At 38.6% G+C, this 25130-nt stretch overlaps 3 protein-coding genes and 1 pseudogene across 4 annotated transcripts; 2 read left to right on the top strand and 2 right to left on the bottom strand.

Moving 5' to 3' along the window:
- Positions 1–223: 223 nt before the first annotated feature.
- Positions 224–4613, bottom strand: LOC131784941 (uncharacterized; annotated as a pseudogene).
- A 4745-nt stretch (positions 4614–9358) lies between these two features.
- LOC131784913 (uncharacterized) lies at positions 9359–13039 on the bottom strand. The gene is made up of 6 exons (XM_059101753.2): positions 12807–13039; positions 12058–12176; positions 11781–11927; positions 11258–11368; positions 10178–10340; positions 9359–9800 (listed from the first exon to the last, which is right to left on the bottom strand). Exons 2-6 carry the CDS (start codon positions 12148–12150, stop codon positions 9472–9474), a joined length of 843 nt encoding a protein of 280 aa, XP_058957736.1. The 5' UTR covers positions 12151–12176; positions 12807–13039; the 3' UTR covers positions 9359–9471.
- Positions 13040–15743: 2704 nt separating this feature from the next.
- On the top strand, positions 15744–19583 carry LOC131784932 (uncharacterized). Its single transcript, XM_059101775.2, has 6 exons — positions 15744–15864; positions 16547–16664; positions 16786–16932; positions 17401–17511; positions 17958–18120; positions 18663–19583. Exons 2-6 carry the CDS (start codon positions 16572–16574, stop codon positions 19124–19126), a joined length of 978 nt encoding a protein of 325 aa, XP_058957758.2. The 5' UTR covers positions 15744–15864; positions 16547–16571; the 3' UTR covers positions 19127–19583.
- Positions 19584–20786: 1203 nt separating this feature from the next.
- Positions 20787–24880, top strand: LOC131784900 (uncharacterized). 2 transcript variants are annotated; one of them, XM_059101730.2, is made up of 7 exons: positions 20787–20879; positions 21291–21352; positions 22213–22347; positions 22470–22616; positions 23340–23450; positions 23673–23841; positions 24405–24880. In XM_059101730.2, exons 3-7 carry the CDS (start codon positions 22246–22248, stop codon positions 24791–24793), a joined length of 918 nt encoding a protein of 305 aa, XP_058957713.2. In that variant the 5' UTR covers positions 20787–20879; positions 21291–21352; positions 22213–22245; the 3' UTR covers positions 24794–24880. The 2 variants fall into 2 exon arrangements, with proteins under 2 accessions (XP_058957713.2, XP_058957714.2); XM_059101731.2 differs by having other exon boundaries at positions 20861–20879; positions 21308–21352.
- Positions 24881–25130: the final 250 nt, after the last annotated feature.

Here is a 25130-nt window from a genome sequence, read left to right as displayed (position 1 = left end):
CTTTGTTGGCGACGACTGATGCCACTTTGTTCTCCTTGAAAACCACGTGAGCTCCTCTAAGCAAAAAAGAAACCTCCACAGAGATAGATGATGAATGGTCCCTAACAAGATGTCGTCGACATCTTGAAATAATTTGCATTTATTAGAACTGAATAAGCACAGTCTTTCTCTTCTTCTCAAAAACATTCTATAGTTTATTTCTATCAAGTATCGCTTACATAAAAACGAGAAAAAGGACCGTTTGTTGATACAAACCGTTCAAGATACGCATCGCCCTAATAATTGTAGTATTGTTTAAAGAAAAAGTACTTTGTCTGTCATCTAACGTAGCCATGTGACCATGACGTCAAACATACAAGTGAACGTTCAAATGTTCTGAGACTAATTAGTAGGAAATGGTTACTAGTTAGATAGCTGAAGGTAATTTATTTATTTAGTTAAACGTGCAAGTGTATTCACAACACACGATTGCATTCCAGATGTGCTCTCTACGACAATCAGTGCTTAGGGAAGTCTTAGCTGACATCATTTGATCAGTTACGATGGGCCAATTACCATTTTTGCCAACTTCACTGCAAATCACATACTTGTAGCATGTTTGTGTTTCAATTCTGCACTTCATTTTAGGTTTAGAACAGGTACTGAAGGCAGTACCTAGATCCATGCCGCCGGGACAAAGTCTTTCCATATTAGTCGAGCTCCTCCTTCGGATGGTATGGCTTTCTGCAACAGCAACAGCAACAGAGAGAGGAACATTAAATCGTTACCTAAGTGATTTTGCACTTAATAATTTGACTTAACAAAGTCAGAGACAATAGCAAAACAACGTAGACTTTCTGAAAGAACTGGACATTCTGAAATGGTATAGACAGCCGTTGTTTATTGGATGTGAGATTTAATCAATTGAAGGCGCTCAGTAAGGATGCAATTAACACACGTGCAAGAGAGCAGTGTGTCTGTGCGAGCGTACGTGCGTGTGGTGTGTGCGTGACTTCCAGCTCACCCAGACGGATTTATTTTTAACTTACTCGTGTCCAAATTCAAATCAAGCTCTTGCTACGCAAGCTATCTAAAAGTTAGGCGAAATACAGGCATTTAAGGCAGCGTCTGGACACAGTTTGTTTATGTTATTACACCGCCTCCTCGATTGTATGGCTTTCTGCTACAGCACAAATATAGGAACATCAAATCATCTATCAACTGATACTGTAATTTGTAATTTGATTTTGCAAAGTTAAAAAAAATAGCAAAATTACTTATTAGACTTTCTAAAGGCACTGAATATTTTGGACTATTAATTGACGGACGTTGCTGATTGGATGTGGAACTCAGGCTACAGAGGGTAGGCAAGAATACAACGCGCACGCAAGAGATCAGTGCCTTCGTGTAGGCGTGTATGCGTGAATGACTTGTGACTACGCTAGGCTGTGCGAAGTTTTCTTGACGAAATGTGACTTGATAGTTTCGTTGTCTTACCTTTTGCCACACTTAACGAATCTTGGATCTTTTTCACATGGTATATGGAGTATTTTGCACAAAATTGCGCCAACTCCTCGCTGAGTGTGGACCGGTCTGTTAACTGGCCGTCAAGAATCCAAGTGCTATCAACCCGCTTGGTCTCTGTCACAACCATCTGTCAGAGCTAAGGATTCAATATTTTGTTAAATCGTTTTAGAATTTGAGTGATAGTAAACGAAGAGGGCGAAGTATGTAAGGACTTCACAAAGTACACCGATCCCTTTTAGTTTTTTCTCTTTATGTTCTTTCTCACTGGTAACAAAGAAATCTCAGTCCCAAGCTTGTGATGGTTGTTTCAAAACGCACTTGTTTGTAGACTTTCCTTCACCAAACTAAGGTATAAATCAGAACGCTGGGGAATCGTAAAACTTCAAAAATAATTTACTTCCATAATAGAAAATTTGGCTTTTCTTGGAATAAGAGAATACACCTCACTGATTTGCTATACATCCATTATCATCCTTTCCCAAGCTTACCCCAGCAACCTAACTGCATATTCTGGCATTTAGACACGCGCACAAATAATCCATAATCCTTCGATTGACCTCGGCCAACGCTCAAAACATCGGAAAGTATACAACCATAGTAGTATTTGTTATAATGGTTTTTCTGCCACTATCAAGTTCTAGTTGATTATCAACTAAGTCGACCAAATCGCTTATCAGGGAAATAATTCGCGCCCTTGCCCGGCCTGTCATCTTGAAGTGTAGTTTAGCTATTAAGGGAGTTTTCAGGGATAAATTTCACCGGTATTATTCAAAGTTAGCAAAAAAATAAAAATAAAAATAAATAAATAAATAAAACAATGAAATCACAATACTATTTATTGTAAAAGTATCAATTGCTCTCACCCCGCTGGCTTTGTCGAGATCCCTGATCAACTTTTCAGGGGTCGTCTGCTCCTTCATGAGAGGAAACAGATAGCAGGTATTCTGGTCTGGGATTCGCAGCATCGTCAAATTCTGGGACGATGAATAAAGAGCAATAAGGAAAATTATATCAAATACTTAATTATGCAATGGCTAAATATCGCTTTTTTAGGCAACCTCGCATCATTTCACAGTAAAAAATAAAAAATGGAAAAGTGGAAAGATTTACAATTACTGAACAGATTGTAGTTAATAAAAACAAGTAGCGAGGATGGAAGTCGATACAGGAGTTCACCCGGACAAAAATACGTGAGTGCGACCTTGGGCTGTTAACAGTGAGGTTAGAAAGAATTGAGCAGCTTCTGGATTTTGCATGAGTGGTGTTAAATTTATGTTTAAAAGGGAGAAAGAGTCGAGGCTTTACAGTAATAATGAATGTTGAGTGAGAATTCGTCTACACTAAAACTCACTTGGATGAAATCATGTAGGATATCAGAACGATCAACACCAGGATGGGCGGGAACTTGGAACAATTCCGTGTTCTTATCTCGATTCACCTCAATTCTCTCAGTGTACTTCTCTCCTGACTCGCTTATGTAAACATTGTAGTCCACGACCTGTAAGTGTATAATTATCATTAAAATGTTGGAAAGTTATATCATGCATGGCACGTTTCGTTAAGTACAATCGATGTCTTTTTCTACGTGTATATATGTATTTATATATGAATATATATATAGCTCTTTGGCATCACAAACCTTTGCTTTCATGTCCAAATTTAGCACTCTATCTAGGAAGAATCATGTCTTACCATTGTGCATCCTCACTAGCTTATCTAGTTCGAGACCTCTGGCATGGCCTAAATGGTACCACAATTGTGGGATCATTTGGGGTATCTTAGTGCTTACACCTCCCCCTTACCATCAGCATTGCACATATATATACATATATATATATATATATATATATATATATATACTTGTATATATGTATGTATGTATATATATATATATGTGTATATATATATATATATATATGTGTATATATATATATCTGAAGATTGAACTAATCAATAAGGCATAACTGTGACTCTGAGTTTCACGTTTACTACGCGATCATCAATATATATATACATTTATATATATATATATGCAAAAACGTTGCAATTTTAAAATATGCATGAAATATATATACCCTTTGTTTTCTAATCAAAAAGAGACACTTTTGATGAGATGCTAGCTCTCATCTGCGACGGACGGGATAAGGCTCGTTGAAAATTCTGAAGCAAACCCTCAACTGAAAACATTTCTGGATTTGATTTGAACTATACTTGATCCTTTAACCCGTTACACCCTAACATCAGTATTCATATACTCTATACTGTTATCTGTACAATTACTAAGGTGCTGACAAGGAGAATTTATCTAACAATCAAGAGTTTCTTCAGTTGGTGATCATTTCCTTTATTCTCATGACATCAATGTTTGATTCAGTGGTCACACTGTAAGGAGAAATTAGATGCAAGTCACTCTTAGGGGTTAAATGGTTAAAGAGACCATTTAAAGGATGGATGATAAATGATGTTCACTTCTTATTTACATCCAAAAATAAGCGCTCGAATAAAACAAAGTTTTGACATTTTTAGAATGTCATTATGAAGAATGTACTTTGCGATTATCAATATTTTAAATTGTTATTCAAGACTCATGGGTTCAATAATGTGTCAAGTCATTTCCTGATTTCGCTTTAGAGGACTGACTTTGATCAATGCTCGGTGATGAACTTGAAGATTTTATAACAAACTGCACCAAAATCTGCGTCCACTGCGGCGGTCAAAATAGCTGCATGCTATTCAAACTTGCTGTGACTTAGAATAACGAGCTAACGCTCGAAACGTACGCTTTTCAAAATTTGCAATGGCATTTCTTTTTTAATTGCATACTCACCCTCTTTTTGCCTTTCAGCCTCTCCCGAGCGGGATTTCCCGAAGTAGAAATTGGCAAAAAATCAAGACCAAAAGTACTAGCACCACTTGAAGGGAAGTTGTCTTCATTTTCTATCCAAAATAAAAAGGGCAACCCAGTGAGGAAAGATATATTTTCTTGTTCTCGAGTCCGTTACAGAAAAAGGTAAGACTGTGTATCAAACTTGCAATAGTTCACTTTTTAAGTGAGCGTTGTGCAACCAAAGTCAAAATAAACATGTGCGTCTACCTACATTTAACATGGTCGAAGAGAAATGTTTCCTTTGATAAGCTAGGCTCTCTTTCTCGTGATCAGAGTGAATTCTTCTTGTCGTTTGAAACGTCTGCAAACTGCTAGCTGTATCATAGCTGCGTTCTTTTATAGCGACTCCTTGGCATAGAGCTCACGTACATTATCTATACTTTCAGTTGAACCGGGAATGCAGTCCACCATAGCATGACTGAAACAGCCAGGGAGATAATTAAAATTCTCAGCATGAGGTCTTTTGACTTAAAAAAATTAATTGCAAAATAGGACGTATGCAATTTTGAAAGCCTGCCTTGTTTACTTACCTTTGACAGGCTCGCACGTATTTATTTCCATGATACGGCTTTTTTCTTTTCTTTACTCAAGTATGAAGTCTTCCTCTCACCTAGACGTCCACAAACTGTTTTTCAAATTCAATTATTTAGGCAGCAATCTTTACTAGCTTCGAGTTCTTGTATATTATCATATCAATAGTTTCAGCAGAACGGGATTGTTACTTTGCTCATGGCGCTAAAACAATCATGCACTGCAGGAGACCGTTCTGCATGGAGTAATCATCTTCCTCACTTGGCACTTGAAAAGGTGTCTTAAATCATGAAACTATTTTCTACCATTCTAAATATAAACCACAAGTTCCTGAAACTTTTAAAGTGTTCCCTCGTCTAACTGCACAATCGGCTCAAGTATCAAGAAATCCCTCTTAACGAACATTTTGTCTCGTCCTAGCTGCTTGAAGAAACTTTCTGCAAAGCTTCAGTGCCCAACTTCCGAGAGGAAATAGGTGCTCGTAGGTATTAAGAGTTCTGTGTTAAGTGTATCTAATTTGGTGTTTTGAGGCTTCGTACTGAAGGCCAAAAGCCTTATCGTTGAATAGCGCAGTACGCCTTCTTATGATAACATGAAGTTTAAAACTGGTTCCTCTTCTATTTTTGAATTAAGTAGCTTCCCTAACTTATTCAAACAGTGGACTTATAATTTAACTGAAGGTGCTTCAGGGTAAAGTATCTTATTTCAGGATGCAGAAGGTCGATTGGAAACCTTAAGGAAAGTTACGATCAATCTTTACTGATTTTGTCACAAATGACGGAGGAATCCTAGGCGGAAACATTCATGTTACCCGAGAGCAAACACAAGGAAGTAATAACGAGCAGCTCGCACAAATGAACACGTACACTGTGAAACTACAAAGGTGGAAGGAGCAAACAAGGAAAAGGAAGTAGGAGACATTCTTAATTGGCTATACATTATATTGTCAACCAAGTTTATGAAACTAATTTATCTGGCTTTATATGAGTTCTGAATTCCTGTGTTGCTTCTATAACTGTAATCATGCAGTGAGTCAATTTTCGCCGAGGTATCATGCACGCGTTATCTGAGGTCACCAAATAAGCCAATGCTAACAGGCTACCACTTAACATAGACAAGACGAAAACGTTGATTGTTACTGCGATACGTCTCAACTCGAAGAGACGTGTTATTTCACAGCATGAATTCACATAATTATGTCCTAAATACCAAATTGCTCGGTTTAGAACTTGATAGCGAACCGTCTTTCTCTTCTCGTGTTTAAAATTTCTGTAAAACTTTCTCAACGCGTTGGCATATTAGAAAAATTAGAGTATACCTTCCGATGAAGCAACAACGTTCGTATTATTAGAGCACGATAAAATCTGTACTGAATTATGTAACCGTTGTTTGGACCAATTGTGAATATGACCTTTTAGCTAGAGTGCTGAAATTACAGAAACATATAGCTAGACTTATTATGGACGCTGATTCTAAGGCCTCTTCTGTCAGATTATTTCATGATTCAAGTTGGTTACCTTTTTACGAGGAGGCTACAAACTCCTAATGTCTACTTGCATTTAGGAGACTACGGGGAGAATCGCTTGCGTATATTACTCACCTTTTAACAGGTGATAGTGATCTCCGCTCTCGTAACACTAGGTATGCAAACTATAACTTAGTATGCTCAAAGTTTAAACGTAAATCAGATGGCGGTAAAACTTTCAATGTTATCACTCGTCAACTATGGAACAGTTTACCTATCACCTTACGACAAAAGACATCAGCATAAAATTTTAAAAAGGCCTTAAGGCAATTTTTCTCGGAAACCAACAGAGTTTGAACCATCTTGTAGTTTATTAGGTTCCTTTTTATTGTTAGCCCACAGAGCAGGCGTAATTTTGGCGAACGAATGCTCAAATATTTCTTAACGAAAATTATGGCCGCCATCTTTGATTTTAATGGCAGCGGAAGGCTGGGAAGAGAAATCAATTTGTACCTAAGGGGGTGGCCGACGGTCAAAACTAAGGAGAAGAATGGGGGTAGGGTAGTGAAGATTTTTTCGCCCTTCCCCCGCCCCCTACCCTCACCGTCCACTTTAACTCCAAATCAAACATGGCCGGTCGGATAAACGATCGCGAGCTTATAACGTTAGCTTGCATTAATTAGACGCGTGCACTGCAGGCTATTTTACAGTTTCCTGACTCTGTCATTTAGTCCTGAGATCTACTTTATTATAGATTTTATCATAAGATTTTTATTTTGTTTAACTGTTCTTCTATTTCTATAATAATGTATTTATTTTTAGTAATTGATATCTATGTTTGTGTTAGTACTATCATATGTATTGCATTAAGGCCGCATGTTTAATTGCCTTTTGGCTATTAAGTGCTACCCTCTTTAAATAAAGAGTTTATCTACTTACTTACCTACTTATTTCAGTTTTTGCGAAGTATCAGCTTTTCAAAATTCACTGCGGTGGTTAACCTGCATTTCTGAGCTTTCGTAATGAGTTAACTTCCTCGCTTACATCGTGCAACAATTTCCGGCTTAAAGGCCTATTTCCAACCTTGATGCAACGTAGTCGTTTGTTTTTGTTTTGAACCACCGCTTTTGTTTAAATAGCGCCTCTGATTGGTCGGTTATTTTTACCTAGTCACGTTGTCTCAAAATAGCTTCTGCGTTTTCTCCGATGAGTTTGGTGAGCTTGTCAAAATAACTCTGTTTAAAACAATACTATACGTTTTAATCCGGTATGGAATCAGATGGATCCATTAATTTAGTAGATTCCGAGGCACTAAACGCTCACGGGTCTGTTGTTGTTGAAGAGGAACGCGAAAATCCTTGCGAGCATTCCGAGGAAGGTGAAAATGTTGATCCATCACGTTTTTTATTCATACATCAATTTTTTTTTATTGAAGTTTGCCATCCTTGTTAAATAGGACCGAGGGTCAGTTGAAGTTTCCTGCCCGTAGAGTGGAGCTTGCGCTCGAAAGGGTGGTCAAGGTCGTTGTCCATGCAAAGCAGCAAATAATAATTGTAACGCAAGCTGTCAGTGTCGCTGACATTCCTTCAGTGAAGTGACTAAACGTCCGGCAGCCGGACACGGTCTTAAAATAACTAAACGTCCGGCAGTCCGATATTTTTCTGTATTTCTCTTCGAAATCCAAAAAATACTTATACGAAAATATTCTGCCTTTATTTACAATCCTCAAGCGCTTCCAGGCAGCCAAAAAGTTTGAACTTGATATTTTTCGCTAACCCTGTAGCCAAGCGCGTGACACTTAGAAACTTTTCACTGACACTGACATATTTTATCTTTATTTAGAATCCTCAAGCGCTTCTACAAATTGAAAAAATTCGAACGTTGTCCTTTCCGCCGACCATACACATAGAGTACGTAGAGATCCAAGCGTGACACTTGAAAAATATTTTCTTCGGATTCTACCCGACAAAATTCACAATACTGTAAGAAAACTTTAAAATGACGAACGGCGAATATATTTACCGTAAAACAATTGATTGTATGTCCAGGATGGCTCTTGAGAAAGACGATTTTAGAAGGTTTTCAGTAACCCGAAAAGAATTTCGCGTTACAGGAAGTTGGGTCGCAACGCGCGCTGCATCAAGGGTGAAAATGGGCCTTTAAAAAATAATTTATTTTAGTATGCGGATTTATATGCCACTGTTCGTGTGCCTTATTATATCCGATGAATTTCAGATCAATGGTCTAGAGCGCTTTTCGATTGAGTGTCGCAAAGCCATAGCAAAAAACCAAAGGGAAATTCTAAAGAGCCAATGAGAGGTCAAAGGGAAACAAGCAAACTGCATTTAAGGCGGGAAAACGCGGGTGACCAAGGGATGATTGGTTTCAGTTTTGTATTCTGATTGGTTGAGAGTTGACCAATCACTGACCGAAATAAAGTAACTATCGCTCTGACGAAGGGCTAACGCTCGAAACGTCAGCTTTTTTACCCTTTACGGTGGCTAATTTACGTTTTCAACCCAGTTGTTAACACTAAATTACCTGCTATACTCTCCCACCGACGCAGCACCACAGTTTCTTTAGAAACTTACCCCTTTATTCGAAATAAAGTAAACCGACCTGGAGGTTTCATTATTTACGAAAATAATGAAGATACTTTTCTTGGCCAAATTCTTGGCTCAGAGTGGATGTCAAAAATGAGCCATTCTTCAGGAAGAAGAATATCAAAAGAATATACCAAAGAAGAAGAAGAAGAGAACTGTCTGAGAATTTAAGAACCTGTCTAAAATCGATCACAAGCGTCTAGAATCGGACACTACTGCCCAAAATCGGAGACTTGCCGGGTAGACAGAAGAAGCCCTCTGGAACGAAGGTTAGGGGGTATAATTAACATCTTTGGGATATCACATAGTAAGGTGCGGGCCATCCAAAGGTGGACAGACTACGGTGGAAAGAAGATGGAAAAACAATGAAGAAACTAGATATTTTTAATCAATTGAGGCCAGATATTTGAAATAATAGCATCGCTTGTTTTGTTCTGTATCTCTAGAAAGCTAAATTGGCCAAATATTTAAAGATGCCTCTACAAAACTTCTGAGCCTATGTTTTCCACCGTTCCTGTGGTTGGTTCATCAATATCATTACAAACGTAACTGCAACATTCGACAATATTTCTAGTGTCGTGATCATTCCAGCAGCCGCCGTATGAGAACCAAAATGGCAACGAACGCCGGCGTCTCCAAAAGTCGTGGCATCTGGAAATCTCGAAACACATGAGGGTTTGGTCGCATTCTTTTTTGGGCTCGGAACATACTTGTAGGGCGCTATTCAAGTCCAATCCTCCTGGGCACAGTTTCGTATCATTCAGACCACTCTTAGACTGACGTCTCACCCTATTTGGCGATGTTCCGCCTGAGGAAAAAAAGCATACGACCAGGATCAGGATCTGATCAACTGCCCGTCTACCCCTTCCCTAACCCAGTAACAGTCAACTGACAGCGTGATAGGGTTAATTTGGGTTTTGGGGAGGGGTAGGTAAGCATAAAGATGCTGTGATCTGTCAGGTTGACCCATCACTGTCTATGCAGTAATATTTACAGTTGACTATCGTTAAAAGGGGTTCGACAAATGCCTTAAATTATTGCGTAAAAATTTCTAACAGGCCTGATTGATATTTTTCTTTATTCTCATTACTGGTTTGCTTGATAATGTTTTTTGATTTTGTAAAGAGAAATTCCGTCTTGATCACTTATGGGAGATTAAAGGTTTAAGACTCATTGATGTCTCACTTTCAGTTTGTTCTTCGGTATCGTGTTCCCGTTCCTCAGTCACGTGGTATATCGTGTACTGAGCGCAAAAGTCGTTCAGCTCTTCACCAAGCCATGACCGATCAGTAACTTCTCCATCCAAAACCCACCTGCTGTACACGCGTCTTGTCTCTGTAATATTCATCTGATCGAATACATAGACAACGATTCACTTAGACGTAAATTGATAAATATTACACTACAAAACAGTACATTTCATTTTCTGTTTCAAGTCAATGCGCAGAATGCATGGATTCTCGGCTGGTCTTCATTTCTGGTGAAGACGGAGCTAAATCATCTTGCCTCAGAAGATGCATGTTATTCACCTTCCAAAATTGACGCGTATTTCTGAGCCCACGGACTAAGGAACCAGTCATTATTTATAGACTGGGTGTGTGTGTGTGTTGGGGGGGGGGGGGGATCTATGGGGGGATCAAACGATTTTCATTGGAAACAGAGGAGGGCCAGTCGTCTCATACAGAGTTTAAAGGGGGGGGGGGGACGGTAGAATATTGACTGCCAATGAAGGATGTTCGTTAGAATACTACAGAACCTCAGGGGGGGATCGGGTAGACTTAATTTTGACACGACCAAAATCCTCCGAACCCCCTTCCCCCTTCGGCGATAAATAATCAGTGGGCCCTTATCTTATGTCACCCTAATCTCATGTCACAAGTGAAAAGGCATTCGAGGAGCAAAATTAACCTAAGCTTACCCCTATAAATTTTTTATATTTCCTACCCTCTGAAAACCGTGTGATACCCCCAAAATTCTACAGCCCATACTCCTTTAAATTTAAACACTTCCCTTTTTAAGTGTCAAGAGGAATATTTAACACTCGTATTATATTTTGATTTCTGAGGAAATAATGTTATCTACGCGTCAGCAAGTTTTGAATGAGGAGTTTAAGAACAAGGGAGAAATATTTGAAAGAGAAGAGTTCTCGCGCTTACAACTCAGATCTTCAAGGCCTATTTTTGCTCCCAAGTGATCAGCGCAATCTTGTTTCGCTGATAAGTATTTACCTATCCATCAGTTGGAGGATATCATGTTTTTACACACCTTCTGAGCCCTCTTATGGTCTCTTATCAGCTTCTCTGGCCTCGATTGACGTTTTACGAGAGGAAACAGGTAACAGATCTTGCTTTTCGGGAAGCGCAGCATGGTCAAATTCTGCGGAGACAAACAAGAAGAGGTCACTGTGAAAAAAATGTGAAAGAATTAAGAATGACGAATTAATGATTGCTGGTTTGCTGGAAAACTCAATAGAGGAATGAGAGACAAGTTTGGAAAACAACAAAGTGCTAGGGATGAAACGAGAAAATATTATGATTACTAGAAGTATAAGACAAAATTAATTGTTACGAAGTATAATACTTCTCTGAAAGAACCGAGTGCGTGGGAGGCTGGAAAAAGGCGAGACTTTAGTAAATTGATGTCTAACTGCGTCACCATTGGAATTATGTTAAGTATGAGTTCCTTTATATTGTTTGCGCTGTAATTGTGCCAATGGATACTCTATCAAATCTTTACTTTTCTGATAAGGTAAAGGGTTTTACATTGATAAATAGGCAGGATAACTTACGTTTTTGAAATCGTGCAACACATCGCTGCGATCCACACCAGGATGAGTAGGAACTTGAAACAATTCTGTTTGTTTTTCAAGATCCACCTCGATTTTCTCAGTGTAGCCAATTCCACCCTCGATGATGTCGAGATTAAAATCCACGACCTTGTTGGATCAAAATTACACTTTAGTCTGTGACAGTTGTGAAATCTTTTGAATGATTGGGGGACAACACGAGCCGGACGGCTGAGAATTTAATTAAGCGTGCAACAGGAAAGTTTGATCGATAACGTACTTGTTTCTTCATTCGTCGCTCAATATTAGTAGGGCTAGCAGATGACAAACCTAGGACAACAAATACGATCAGGAATGAAAACAGATACGCCATCACTGGAACAGAAGATGCAGAAGTTCCTGTTAGGAGAAAAATGCGGGATTTGATGATAAGACTCACACAGACCTAGAAAGCAATTAAAGTAGCAACTGTGCACTTTTTGATTCCAACATTTTCACCCGTGCGAGTAATCGTAGATTAAATTCTCCGTAAAGTTTTATACACTACTGAGACAGACAGACAATGAGAAAAGAGAAATTTCATCAACTTAAAACTCGTTTCGATGGAACAAGGACTGACCAACAATGTGAAGTAAATTGCTTTTATATCTGAGGAGGTTTCGTTTAAAAATTTTTGAGTTAATTGAGAGGAACCAAGTTTACACAAGAGCTCCTACGAATGGCTAAACGAAAGGTTAAAAAAAGTCACCATTCTTGAGTCGCTCAACTACAAACACATTCGAAGGAGCTTAAAAAGCAGATCAAAGAGCAGAGAATTTTACATTGTTGCAAACTGATCGATTGAAATGTGGCAATTTGAATGAGTTTTGGAACGATTTATCGCAACGAATCAATTTAGTTCCAAAATTAAGGGGAGAAATAGCATTCTGAGGCTTAAATTATTTCGAACATTTTCCCCTGCGAATGAAGTTTGAATTTCATTTATGAATTCAAATTTGCGAATGAATTGCAAACTACAATAGAACTTACCGCCAAAATGCGCCCGACTGAATTTTGATCACTCGACAAACAGGATGGTTGGAAAGCGGAGAACAGCAACGGCACTTTTTATGGCACCGCTAGATGGTTTATCCGCCTGCGTCTGCAGTTTGTGTAATGAAATAACATGCAACGGATATCCTCTGAAAGAAGGCGCCACATGTCTGTGCTACCACGTTATTGTTCAAATAAAACGAGGGCAGATGGAACTGAAGGAGTGTCAGTTACATGCATTTAATACCAAAACCACTAGACGTTATCCTCCTACAGTTATGCACATTTTCTGTGATGGAAGAGACAAAATCTTTTGCATAATTGGGGCGCTTAGGTTTATGACGATTTTCCTGTTGACTGCAATGAAGTCAGCCCATGTGTTTCCTGGTAATCTCCCTGAATTTGTTTTTTTTTTGCTCTGGTTGTTGTTTTCGTTGCCAACTCTGATTCACCTTGAGTGACCTTCTAAACAAAACCAGGTTTCATGATCTTATTAATTTCAAGAAGTGATATATGTCCACTTGGCAGCTGAATCACGTACGCTGACTGGCAAGGGTTACAGGAAGTCACAATATGTATGCTTTTATGTGGACATTTGTGTTCCTGCAGAACTTTTCTTTTCCGTTTTCTTCCTGTTAACTCGACGTTAAAGTTATTTCTTAAAATTCTCAGCGCGAGTTCAAATCGTCTAGGATCCCTTTGTGCTTCATGGTAGGATGGAGCCATCGTGTCTGCGGCACTCGAATTTTTTCATTTTTTTTTTCTTTTTTTCGATATCAAATCAATAAAAGGTTGTCTTTGTGCCAAGCTTTGCCAACGTAGGCCATAGTCACGCTAACAGGAGTCATTTTATAATCCATTTTGAAAGGATTCAACCATAAACTTTGCGATCTTACTTATATACTGAGTGTAGACCATCTTCGTACACTAAATAATCGCGAAGAACTGAACAAAAGGTCTATCAGCAAACTCATGCCAAGAAGTCTTAGGTAAAATAATGATTTAACCAATTACAATCCAATTTGAGGTCTTCAAAAATGATTCTCTAGCCGGCTTTGATTTGTAAAGCGAGATTGACGTGAATACTCGGCACAGTTCTGAAAACTGGTCTAAATGATAATACACTGATCTAATTTTAATCAGTGGTGTCCGATTTTATACATTAGACATTCAGTGGTGTCCGATTTTTTAGACATTAGACATTACGATAGGATTCAATACACTAATGACCGATTTTTATACACGAATGTCTGATTTTAGACACTGTAGTCCGATATTAGACACAATTGTCTGAACTGGACCCGAGTGTCTGTTTTTAAACACAAGTGACTAATTTTGAATGTTAGTGTCGGTATTCGGACAGTACTGCATGTCCAATTTTAAACTCAAATGTCTGATTTTGAACGTTAAGTCCAAAATTGGACACTATTGTCAAAAATCGGACATTTGTGTCCAAAATCAGACACTTGTGTCTTAAAACGGACACTACTGTCCAAAATCGGACACACGTATCCAAAATCAGACTCTTGTGTCCAAATCAGACTCTTCTGTTTAAAATCAGACACTATGGTCCAAAATCGGACAGTATTGCCTTGCCAAACAATGACTCTTTCTCAGATGTCAAACATCCTTTGCCAACGTATAGGAAGCTGTTGATATAACTTGCAGTTGCCAAAAGCCTTGAGCCCTGAGACTTACCGCTTCAACCATTTATCAGAAGGTTTTTTTAAACTCCTACCACTAAAAATCTCGCCTCGCAAATCACCCCCTAAAAATCAAAGCTAAAGAATTATTTATGATAAAGATATCAAATTCTATCAAAATTTATAAAATCATCCTCTACCCTGAGAAAAATTTGCGAGACCTTTTATTTCTTCTCGGTTATTTGGTATACGAAGTTGTTAAACACTGTTTTCAGTTAACTCGATTAACTCGGAAGAGACTCTTCAATTTCGCTTTCCGTATTAATTCGTCAGAGTATACTTAAATAACTTGTTAACATCTTTCAGATTATATCATGAGACGAGATAAAGCTTACTTATCAGGGGATGGAATTACCACTGGGAGGGGCAAGGGCGCTGGGATCTCTCTTTCATTAACCGGCTGTGTTGAAAATGCAGCGCATGCTGCTGTAAAGAAAGAGTATGAGTAGAACAGTAAACGTTTACGTCTAAGGAGAGAAGTATTTTCAAGAGAGCCGATCTAAGTGTTTTTTTAATGGTTTATAAAATTACCCCTTTATGACGTGAGTTGTGACCTCTTGGCACATAGACAACTTTTTTTAAAGTACATATATATAAATGTGAAAAGAGAAACTTGACGACAAGAAGATTTTTGTTCGACTTCTGCAGACACAATGGAACCATGTCATATTCAGGGGATACCAGAGAATTTGAGCTCGCACTAAGAAATCTGTATCTAGGTAATGACTTAACTTCGAGTTAACCAGTAGTTATACTTAAAAAAGGAACGGAAAAGAAAGGTTTTGCTGTGATACGCAACTCCACATGTTTTTATATTGTGACCTCCCGCGACCTTCAGACAACGTACATGATTCAGTTGCCAAGAGAGCATAATTCACTTGTTACGCCCTGAAATTAAGAAGATAATGGCATCTTTTTTTTTTTTAGAAGTTCGCTTGATGTGAACCAAAATTTTCTGAGAAAACAGCAACAAATACAGGAAGCAGACTACTGGGAGACGCATGCGATTGAGCAGTATAATGATGTCATAGGCTTGAGCTTTTCAAATAATTGAAAAGATGCGTTCCTCTCCATCACATGAAACGTGCTTAAATTTAAAGGGATGAAACTTAGTAACTACTGACCTCGTTGTAACTGAACAACAACAGGATGTCACAGATCTAGACATGCGTTTTTCATCATGGCTCCTCCTTTCTTAAGATATCAGTTTTGTTTTTTCATTTTTTTTTTTTTAACCGCAAACGGAAGCGGTAAACCATGTGACGGATCTACAAAAAGCTTTGCAGTATAAACTGAACTTCACTCTCCAACCATCCTGTTCGTCGAGCGAACAAAAGTTTCGATGTTGAGAGGTAAGTTTTCATTTTCACTGATATGTTGTGCAACTCATCTGCAAATTTGAATTCGTATTTGAAGTTAAGTTTCATGCGATATCACGGAGAGAAATTTTTCAATGTTTTATATAATTTTAGCCTCAGAATGTTATTATCCTCCCAATTTGGAAACTCAATTGATTCTCAGCTCTTTCATCTGCTTTTTATGTTCCTTTAAAAGTGTTTGAAGTCGACCAGCTCAAAAATCGTCGCTTTTTTCAAACAAACTTGGCAAGCTCTGAGTAAGAACTCTTGAGATATAAATGGTTTACTCTTTTTCTTAAAAGATTTTTAACCAAAACTTCCCAGATTCGAAAAAGAGGCTTTCTGCCTTTGATGATTACTCATGAAAATTTGGTTTTATATCTAAACAACTCATGCACTCTAGGTTGATGTAACTACTTTATTATCGAGACCTTTCTGTATAACAGTGTGTCAATACTATGCGGATAATTTATTCTAAGATTACTTGTAGAAGTGATAATGCTGAAATTAAACCCTGCGCAATTGCCACAAGAAAATGTTTCTTAAGCCTTATCGAGTCTTATTCATTGACTGAATGGCGCATTTTCTTCTGACAGGATTATAGTCTGCATCTTTTGTTCAGATATTGCGTGTTTATTTGACCTCTGACCAAATGCCGCTTTCTTTCTCCTAACAGGAACTTCTGCATCTCCTGTTCAAATATGGCGTGTTTATTTTCTTTCCTGATCGTACTCGTTATCCTAAGTTTATCATCTGCTAGCCCTACTAATGATGGACGACGGATGAAGAAACAAGTACGTTTTTGAGATGAGTTAATTGTTAAACCTTTAACCGAATTCTTAGCTGTCAACTCTGTCGTTTCACCCAGTAATTTCAAAGACTTGCAAGACTGAATTGCTATTTTAATCCAAAAAGGTCGTGGATTTTGATATCGACATCAGCGAGGGTGGAACTGGCTACACTGAAAAGATCGAGGTGGACCTTGAAAAACAAACGGAATTGTTTCAAGTACCTACTCATCCTGGTGTGGATCGCAGTGATGTGCTACATGATTTCAAAAACGTAAGTAATCCCACTTACGTATTGATATCTAATCTTCACTTTATCACATAAAAAGGGGGAGCTTTTTTAAAGAAGTCATTTGCAGATTCATAGCGCAAATGATCGACGCAGAAAGGAAGTCATAGTTGGCACAAGTAAAATAGCGAAGTCGCAGTTAGAAATAAAATTACTGTAGCATGACGCTTTGTTCGAACATGGCACATGTGGTCTCTCACAGATTGATGGAGGTTGAGCGATTGAGTCGAAATAACTTCAAGAAAATACAATTACGTGAAGGTCACATTCTTCCACAATATTACGTTTTTGTCTCATATTTCCATCAATCATGACATTTTTTGTTTCAGCCCTAACACGTATGTTGTTTTCCAAACCTGAATCACACTCCTCCACCATTTTCCAACCATCAATCCTCTTCCTTATTTCTTTCACTCATTTTTCTGTGGTTATCATTTCTGTTTATTCTGTTAGGATTTGACAATGTTACGCTTTCCGGAAAGCAAGATCTGTTACCTGTTTCCTCTCGTAAAACGGCAGTCGAGGCCAGAGAAGCTAATGAGAGATCACATGACGGCCCAGAAGGTGAGAAAGAACACGTCATTTTCCAAATAGGAAAAAAACTTATCAAGAATTTCCCTCATCACTTAGGCGCAAAAATTGGCCCTGAAGATCTCAGAATTAAGCGCTCGATCCCTTTTCTTTCCAAGATTTCTCCCTTGTCCCTTAAAAGACGACTGATCCTCACTCCGTTCCCTCTTCCCCTCACACTCTCCCCTAAGTGATAAATGAGGACTGGTTCCTTAGCCCGCGGGCTCAGAAATAAGCGACATTTTTTGGAAGGTGAATAACAGGTAACATGCATCTTATGAGACAAGACAATGTAGCTCCGTCTACATCAGAGACACAGGCTGGCCGAGAATCCATGCATTCTGCGCATTGATTTGAAATAGAAAATGAAATATACCGTTTCGTAGTAAAATATTTATCAATTTACGTCTAAGTGAATCGTTGTCAATTTATTCAATCAGATGAATATTACAGAGACAAGACGCGTGTACAGCAGGTGGGTTTTGGATGGAGAAGTTGCTGATCGATCATGGCTTGGTGAAGAGGTGAACGACTTTTGCGCTCAGTACACGATATACCACGTGACTGAGGAACGGGAACACGATACCGAAGAACAAACTGAAAGTGAGACATCAATGAGTCTTAAACCTTTAATCTCCCATAAGTGATCAAGACGGAATTTCTCTTTACAAAATCAAAAACAATATCAAGTAGACAAGTAATGAGAATCAAGAAAAATATCAATCAGGGAATTAGTTGATCCAATATCAAATTCTCCAAACTAACATCAAAAGAATTTTATGGTACACAGGAAAGAGAATTACCCATGAGATCTTGGGGTTTAAAGGTTTATAATATTCCCAGAAATAAGTCAGTCCTGGTTCCCTAATTCTAAAGCGCACAAGAATGTTTTTTTTTTCAAAGAAACCTTAATTAAAGGCTTGAAAAGTGCTAAAACTTATTTTCAAGTTACTCCAACAAGTCAATAAAAAAAACCAAACAAACAAAAACATAAACAAAACAATGTTATGTCTCACCATTTTGAATATCTTCGACAATCAATTGAAAATTGAAAAGGTAATTTCGCATAAATAATGATGGGTTAACTTGACAGATTATATCTTCTATGTCAAATACGTATTTTTCTTCTTCTTCTTCTCCTTCAGGCGGAACATCGCCAGATAGGGTAAAACGTCAGTCTGTGAGTGCTTTGAATGATACAAAACTGTGCCGCGGGGGAATGGACCTGAATACCTCCCTTCAAGTATGTTCCAAGTCCAAAATGAAATGCAGAGAAACCTTAATGTGTACCCAGATTGAGAAATGTCGCGAGGCGAAGAAACGCGAACGGCGTTCGTGGGCGGGATTCTTCGGTTTTCTTGGTCATTACGGTCGTTACGGTCGTTACGGTCATCATCGCTTGCAACGGTACTATCCGCCTTATGCTCCACCCGCACAAAGAAAAAAACAGAAAAAAGTCGAACGTCCACGCTGTTGGAATGTACACGACACCAGACGAATTAAATGTTGCGAATACATTTGTGAGAAGATTGACAGACCAACAACACCAACCGTAGAAACAGAGGAAAACACAGAATCACTCTTAGAAGTGTTGTTGGGCCGTCTTTGAATATTTGGCCAGTAGCTATGTATTGAAAGGTTTACGAAAATCATGATGCCTTGAAAGTCTTAAAATTGGTTATTTTACCGAGATGGCATTTAGCCTTCAAACAAACTTGATAGTCATTTTTTTTTCCCTAAAGATACAGTGAAAACCAGGTAATCGGATAATTTTGAACACCTAGCTATAAATAATCAGAAAAGCTTAGTTTCTTTGCTTTTCCTGTTTAGTTTCTTTGCTTCCTGACTTCTCGAGGTGACTTCGCTTGTAACTGAATTCATCCCTACGAGATAAAGAAAATATCAATCACTCGCGTGATATTTTCTCTCCGAGTATAAAACTTAGTATCTAGAATTTTATAGTGGAGAGAAAGAGCTTTTATGCTTTTGTTTCCTACTGTGTTCAAATTTAATTACAGTTTGCTGGTCGCCTGTTGTTTTAATAAAAGGTTTTTTCAAACGATAAATGACGATTTTCTCCCATGACCGTTACCAAAGTGAACATTCTCCTGACCCCCACCGCCAGCGTTCTTGACTACTGACTTATGACATGATGATTGTCGTGATTCTTTTGAAGTCTCTGCAGCTGTTCCTTGGCATATCATGCCAACCCAAGCTCAAACTTTTTTTTTTTTGCCGGGGTGGAGTGGAAGGACTGCGCAACAACCCGCAGAGGGGCAGATAAGGAGAGTCGTTCTCGCACTCTACAAAGGCCTTAGATCTATTTTGTTGCGCCAATTGATAAAGAAGCATACAATTTAGATATTTCCGTCAACAAAATTCCGTGTATCCTTTTAAACTTGCAAACAAATAATTTTGTCAGTGTACAGCCTTCGCCTACACTCATCCCAGATATTTTCGGCAACGGTTTTCAAAGTATGTAAGCTTCTAACCGCTCACCTACGGTGGAATCGTGATTTAGTTCAAGAGCCTTGCCTGTTAGCTTGATCCCGAAGAGGTCCGTCTAGACAGATTTTGCAAACTTGATTATCAAGTTCAACATTTTGTTCTAATCTCACTGTGATATCAATATTGCTGATAAACACTCTAAGCCATTGCCTGCGAACGCAGACCGGTTGTTTCTCTTCACCAGAAAAGTAATGTCTGCCAACTCGAGCGGCAAAACGATTTCTGCGTCGTAACTTTCTACTCGGAACTAACTTGTGAGGTTCGTGCGTTTGCACACGTTTTCATCCTGCTGAAACATCGTTCAGATGCCAGTTTTTTTTTTATTGCAAGGTCAGCGACTTGCTGTGGAAATGATTTAAGACTCCTCTGGTTTTCAGCCCGATAAGCTGCACAGAACAGGAAGACGCCTTAAATGTCTCAGTTTTTACGACTTCCGGAATATTTTTAAATTCCGAAGGAAAAACAACGTGCAAAACGGCGAAATGTCCTGCTAGAGGTTCTCATTTAAAAACGAGAGAGTTATTTTGATGTATTTTCAATGTATGTCGTTAGAGTGAGCGCGTACGCTGACCTTGATTTCATAGTATGTTTAGTTTGTCTTGCAATAATTTGGCCGGATGTCGACCACGTATTGACCTTTACTCGATCGTTTTCTTAACAATCGAAATCACAATAACCGCTTCATTTTACGTGTTCCGGGAAATTCGAGAAAGCACGTTATGTAAATACCCATCTGATGATCGTTTATACTTTATGTGAGCATAATCCCGGTTCATTTTCCTGTTTTTAACGTTGCTTTCGTTCCCAGGAAGGTGGTATCGTTTCGGATAGTCCACATCAGACTTTCTCATCTGGTAACTATTATGCGATTTTCTTTTTTTTATCAAACCCATCTCAGTCATATTTTCAACACTCGTCAATGTAATTTAGACAAATCAAACTTTCTAATGTGTTTAACATTTCATTTGCTTGCTATTCGCTGAGATTTGTTCACACTTTCTTATGTTGATTGAGAAATTGTTTACCATCGATAACAGTGTTAGACTCCATTAATTAAAGAAAATGCACAAAGCTTATTAAGGTTTGGATAAAAACTACTTAAACATTTGATGAGCCGCAAATCGGATCAGAATGTCTAAAAAAATGAGGAAAAAAAGAACAATGATTTCCATCTCAATGAACAACAGGAAACTCCTCCTCTGTCTTATCGATTTGAAAGAATTAATACTAAGGTTATCATGTTAACTTCTCTGGTATAAATACAGCTTGTACTTATACGTAGCAAAGAGCCGAGCAGGATTCCGGAGTAGTCTTTCTTCTAACGAAGGTAAATTAAGTGTTATTGTTTATATGGTATCTATACAGTTCATCTTGCTAAATTTGGGGAAAGGTAAGTTTTTAACTATTGTATCTGAGTGACAAAATTTGCCTTCCTTTTCGTCACGGAATAAACTTAATTGCAAATTTCCTTGCTTGAATTCGCTTGGCTTATCAATCTATTCATTTATTTTTTGCTCATTCTGGCCGCTTTTTGAGGTAAGGACTAACATTAAACAACATGATGATTTAAATCTCATCAGCTAATCTATTTGTTAAAGTGGAGGTATGCTGGAGCCCAAGGAAATAAAACGAGAGCTTAGACTCCTTTCCGTTGCATTCTGAGTGCTGTTATTTAAAATGATGTTAGTAACACCAAATAACGGCTCTCAACAAGTTCAATTTCAAATAGCTGAAATGGGACCTGAACAAGGTTTTAGTCTCGAGGAATTTCTTAGCCTGTATTCCTGACCAACATCTCTTATCTTAGAAATCCTTCACGAAAGAAATCCATCTGGCTTGTGGGAAGTGCGTTAGAAAGAAGATATTATTTTCACAGAAGTTAGACTTCTTACACTAAAATTTTTTCCCACGGCTCAAAATTTTGACCTTCTGGTACATGCTGTGATTTCTAGCACGAAAACAAAAATTGGTTTACGAAGTTTTATTTTTCCTTGTCTTGAAGTGGAAGTTCCGTTTACATTTCACCACCAATCTCCGTATTCATATATTAAAGTAAACAAATGCTCTTTTATAGTCAGTCTTAAGTTAGTGATCGTCTTTCCTTGACTCAATCAATTGTATCACGCTTCGCTCAGGCTTAAAATCTCCTCTCAATCTCCTGTCTTGTACCGCTTTTTCACTCGTCAGGGAATTCTTCCGCCCGCCCCTCACTCTGAGAAAATGGCAATGTTCGGTTTCCTCATCTTGGCTTTGCTGATGAGCGCGACCTTCGGTAACCCTGTTCGCAAAAGCTACGGGAATTTTTACTTCTCTCGTAAACAGGTAAGTTTTAAAAGCGTATATCTCTCCATCTTGCTTGCTTTCAAAGCGTTTTTCGAAAAATATTCCGACTTAGCTCTATAATAATCCATTACTGTTTGCTATCAACTGATTTACTTCTCAAGGTCGTCGAATTTACGGTTGATGTCATCGAGGCTGGAAAAGAATACAAAGAGAGGATCGAAGTGGACGAAAAGAAGCAAACAGAAATGTTTCAAGTTCCTGCTCATCCTGGTGTGGATCGCAGTGATGTGTTACACGATTTCAAACATGTAAGTTATCTCTCATAATTTTTAATAATTTCCTCACCTTTCTGTTATATTTTTACAATTGATTAATGCCAAGTGAATATCAACAGTTGTTTGTGCGTAGGATCAGAACTCAAACTCGAAGTGTTTAGGGACCAGTCAGGCGTTATTTACCACCTCACGGGGAGGGCTTTTAAAGGATTTCTTTTAGGGGGGGAAGGGATCACATGATTTTTAGGGGGAAAGGAGTAGGGATCGGTCGTTTCTGACAGAGTTTTAAGTCAAGACTATAGACTATACCAAATAGACTGCGGGATCAGGTAAATTTGAAATCCCCCACCCCCATCAAAAAATAATAAACGGCCCTAAGTTATCTCTCATAATTGTGAATAATTTCGTTACCTATCTGTCATATTTTGCAGTTCACTTTTACGTAAGATCAGAACTCAAACTCGGGCGGGCCTGGGTCATGGCTTCCAAAATCGATGGAGCAGTAGTCACAAAACACCTACAAGAATATTCGGTGACTTCTAACACAATAGAGTATTCTTTGCGCAATAGTCACGAGTATATCAGCGTAGATATTATTTTATACTCCTCTACACTCACAACAAGGGAAGGAAACATAAAAAAGGCGCGCTAAGAAGGAAGGGAATCCAATTCATCCTCGTCACCAGTCCCTCCGCAGAATGTAACCCATACAGACCGACGATGAATTTAACTTTCACAATTTGTATATATTTTCAGAGTTTAACCCTGCTACGATTCCCGGAAACCAAGATTTGTTACCTGCTTCCTCTCGTTAAACAGCAGTCGCGGCCAAAGAAGCTAGTGAGAGATCTAAAGAGGGCAAAGAAGGTCAGATTACTTTTTGGTAACGTGAAAATTTTTCTTTCTACGCACAAGTAGGATGAAAGAAAGGCTTATTCCATTCCTTGTTTTGAACTACGTCGTTAAAAAAAATTTCATCGAGCGAAAAAAAGTATTATGATGTTATTACGAAGCAACGGAGGATCCAGCGCAGTCCATAATTTATCTCCAGTTTCGCACACATTCGTTTTTCTTCTATTCTACCATCAGACGATTATTACAGAGACCAGCCGGAAAGACAGCACGTGGATTCTTGACGGGGAGGTAACTGATCGCTCAGCTCTCGGTGAAGAGGCAGAGAGTTTTTGCGCTAAGTATAAGATGTACAAGGTGAAAGAAATGCAGGAATCCATGAAGGTGACGGAAATGAGAACGAAGGGTAAGAAAATTGTTGTATGGGGTCGTTTGATAACCAAGCAAAACAACGAGACTGAAAGTGAGGATGCCCCCACGTTCTAGATGGAAGTAAGAGACGGTTGCGTCCTTTTCAACGTGCCCCTCTCGTTCAGCCCCTAGCACTTTTTCGTTCCCGTAAATTGCAGCGTTCCCTTATCCATCTCGTCTATAATCTAAACTTAACATTAGCCTCATCCGTCCAATCTGGCTTTACTTTGTACCAACCGTTAAGTACTGATCCGCGACACGTACGCGTTGGAAACAAATTTTTCATAAAATTTATTAATATCTAACAGAGATTTGGAACCATTTTTACTTGAAACCCAAAAGGATAAAAATTAATGAGATATCTCTTTATCAGTTCTTCTAATCATCAAATAGACTCCAAGCCGTAAATCTTCCATGCACAACAAATACAATATATCAAGTACATATTATTGTGCAAAGAGGTAAAAGATGGACAACCGAAGAGGAATTCTTAACCTTATTTGCCGTTCGCCTAAGCTCTTTAATTAATCTCTTTCACGAAATACTTTAATTTTACAGAACGAGGACGTCGAATTCGACGACGAAGTGAACCTTTAAACGGCATAAAGTTATGTCCTGGGGCCAGGGATTTCTACACAATGTCCAAAATATGTTCGGAACCTACGCCGAAGTGTTCACGAAAGTATGGTTGTTTCCGTTATGTCAAATGCGATGATGACACCGATCGTGGTTGCAAGAACGTGCACCATTCCAGTGTTTTCCTATCATGCTGCGCATATACTTGTAACGACAACGGCGGATCAGGAAGCGAAGTATTGGATGACGAGGCTACAGATACCTCAGGGAACGGACCCAGGGGGGAGGTAGAGGACGAAGAGGCTGAACCTGGGAACCCTGACGGGCGGTCAAGCGGATCAGGCTCGTTTGCATATCTGCGAAGGTTGTGATCACTTTGTTTTGAAACCAAAGTTCATTACATGTGTAACTTTTAGTCAAGCCTAAATTTCGTAATGAATAAATGACATGCTAAGGAATAGATGTCTATCCTGTTAACCCGTTAGGAGTGACTAGCATCTAATTTCTCCTTACAATATCACCCCTGAATCAAACATGAAAGTCAGGAGAAGAGAGGAGATGATCACCAACTAAACAAACCCTCGATTGTTAGAATTATCTTTGTCAGCAACTAAGTCAATGTGCAGAGAACAGTTTGGAGAACATGAATACTGATGTTGTAAAGGGTTAATCACGCGAGACTCTTTCCAGCGCCAAAAGTATCAAATA

This window comes from Pocillopora verrucosa, chromosome 13, assembly GCF_036669915.1.
Source record: "Pocillopora verrucosa isolate sample1 chromosome 13, ASM3666991v2, whole genome shotgun sequence".
Lineage (NCBI taxonomy): Eukaryota > Metazoa > Cnidaria > Anthozoa > Scleractinia > Pocilloporidae > Pocillopora > Pocillopora verrucosa.
This window is presented reverse-complemented; position numbering and strand designations above follow the sequence as displayed.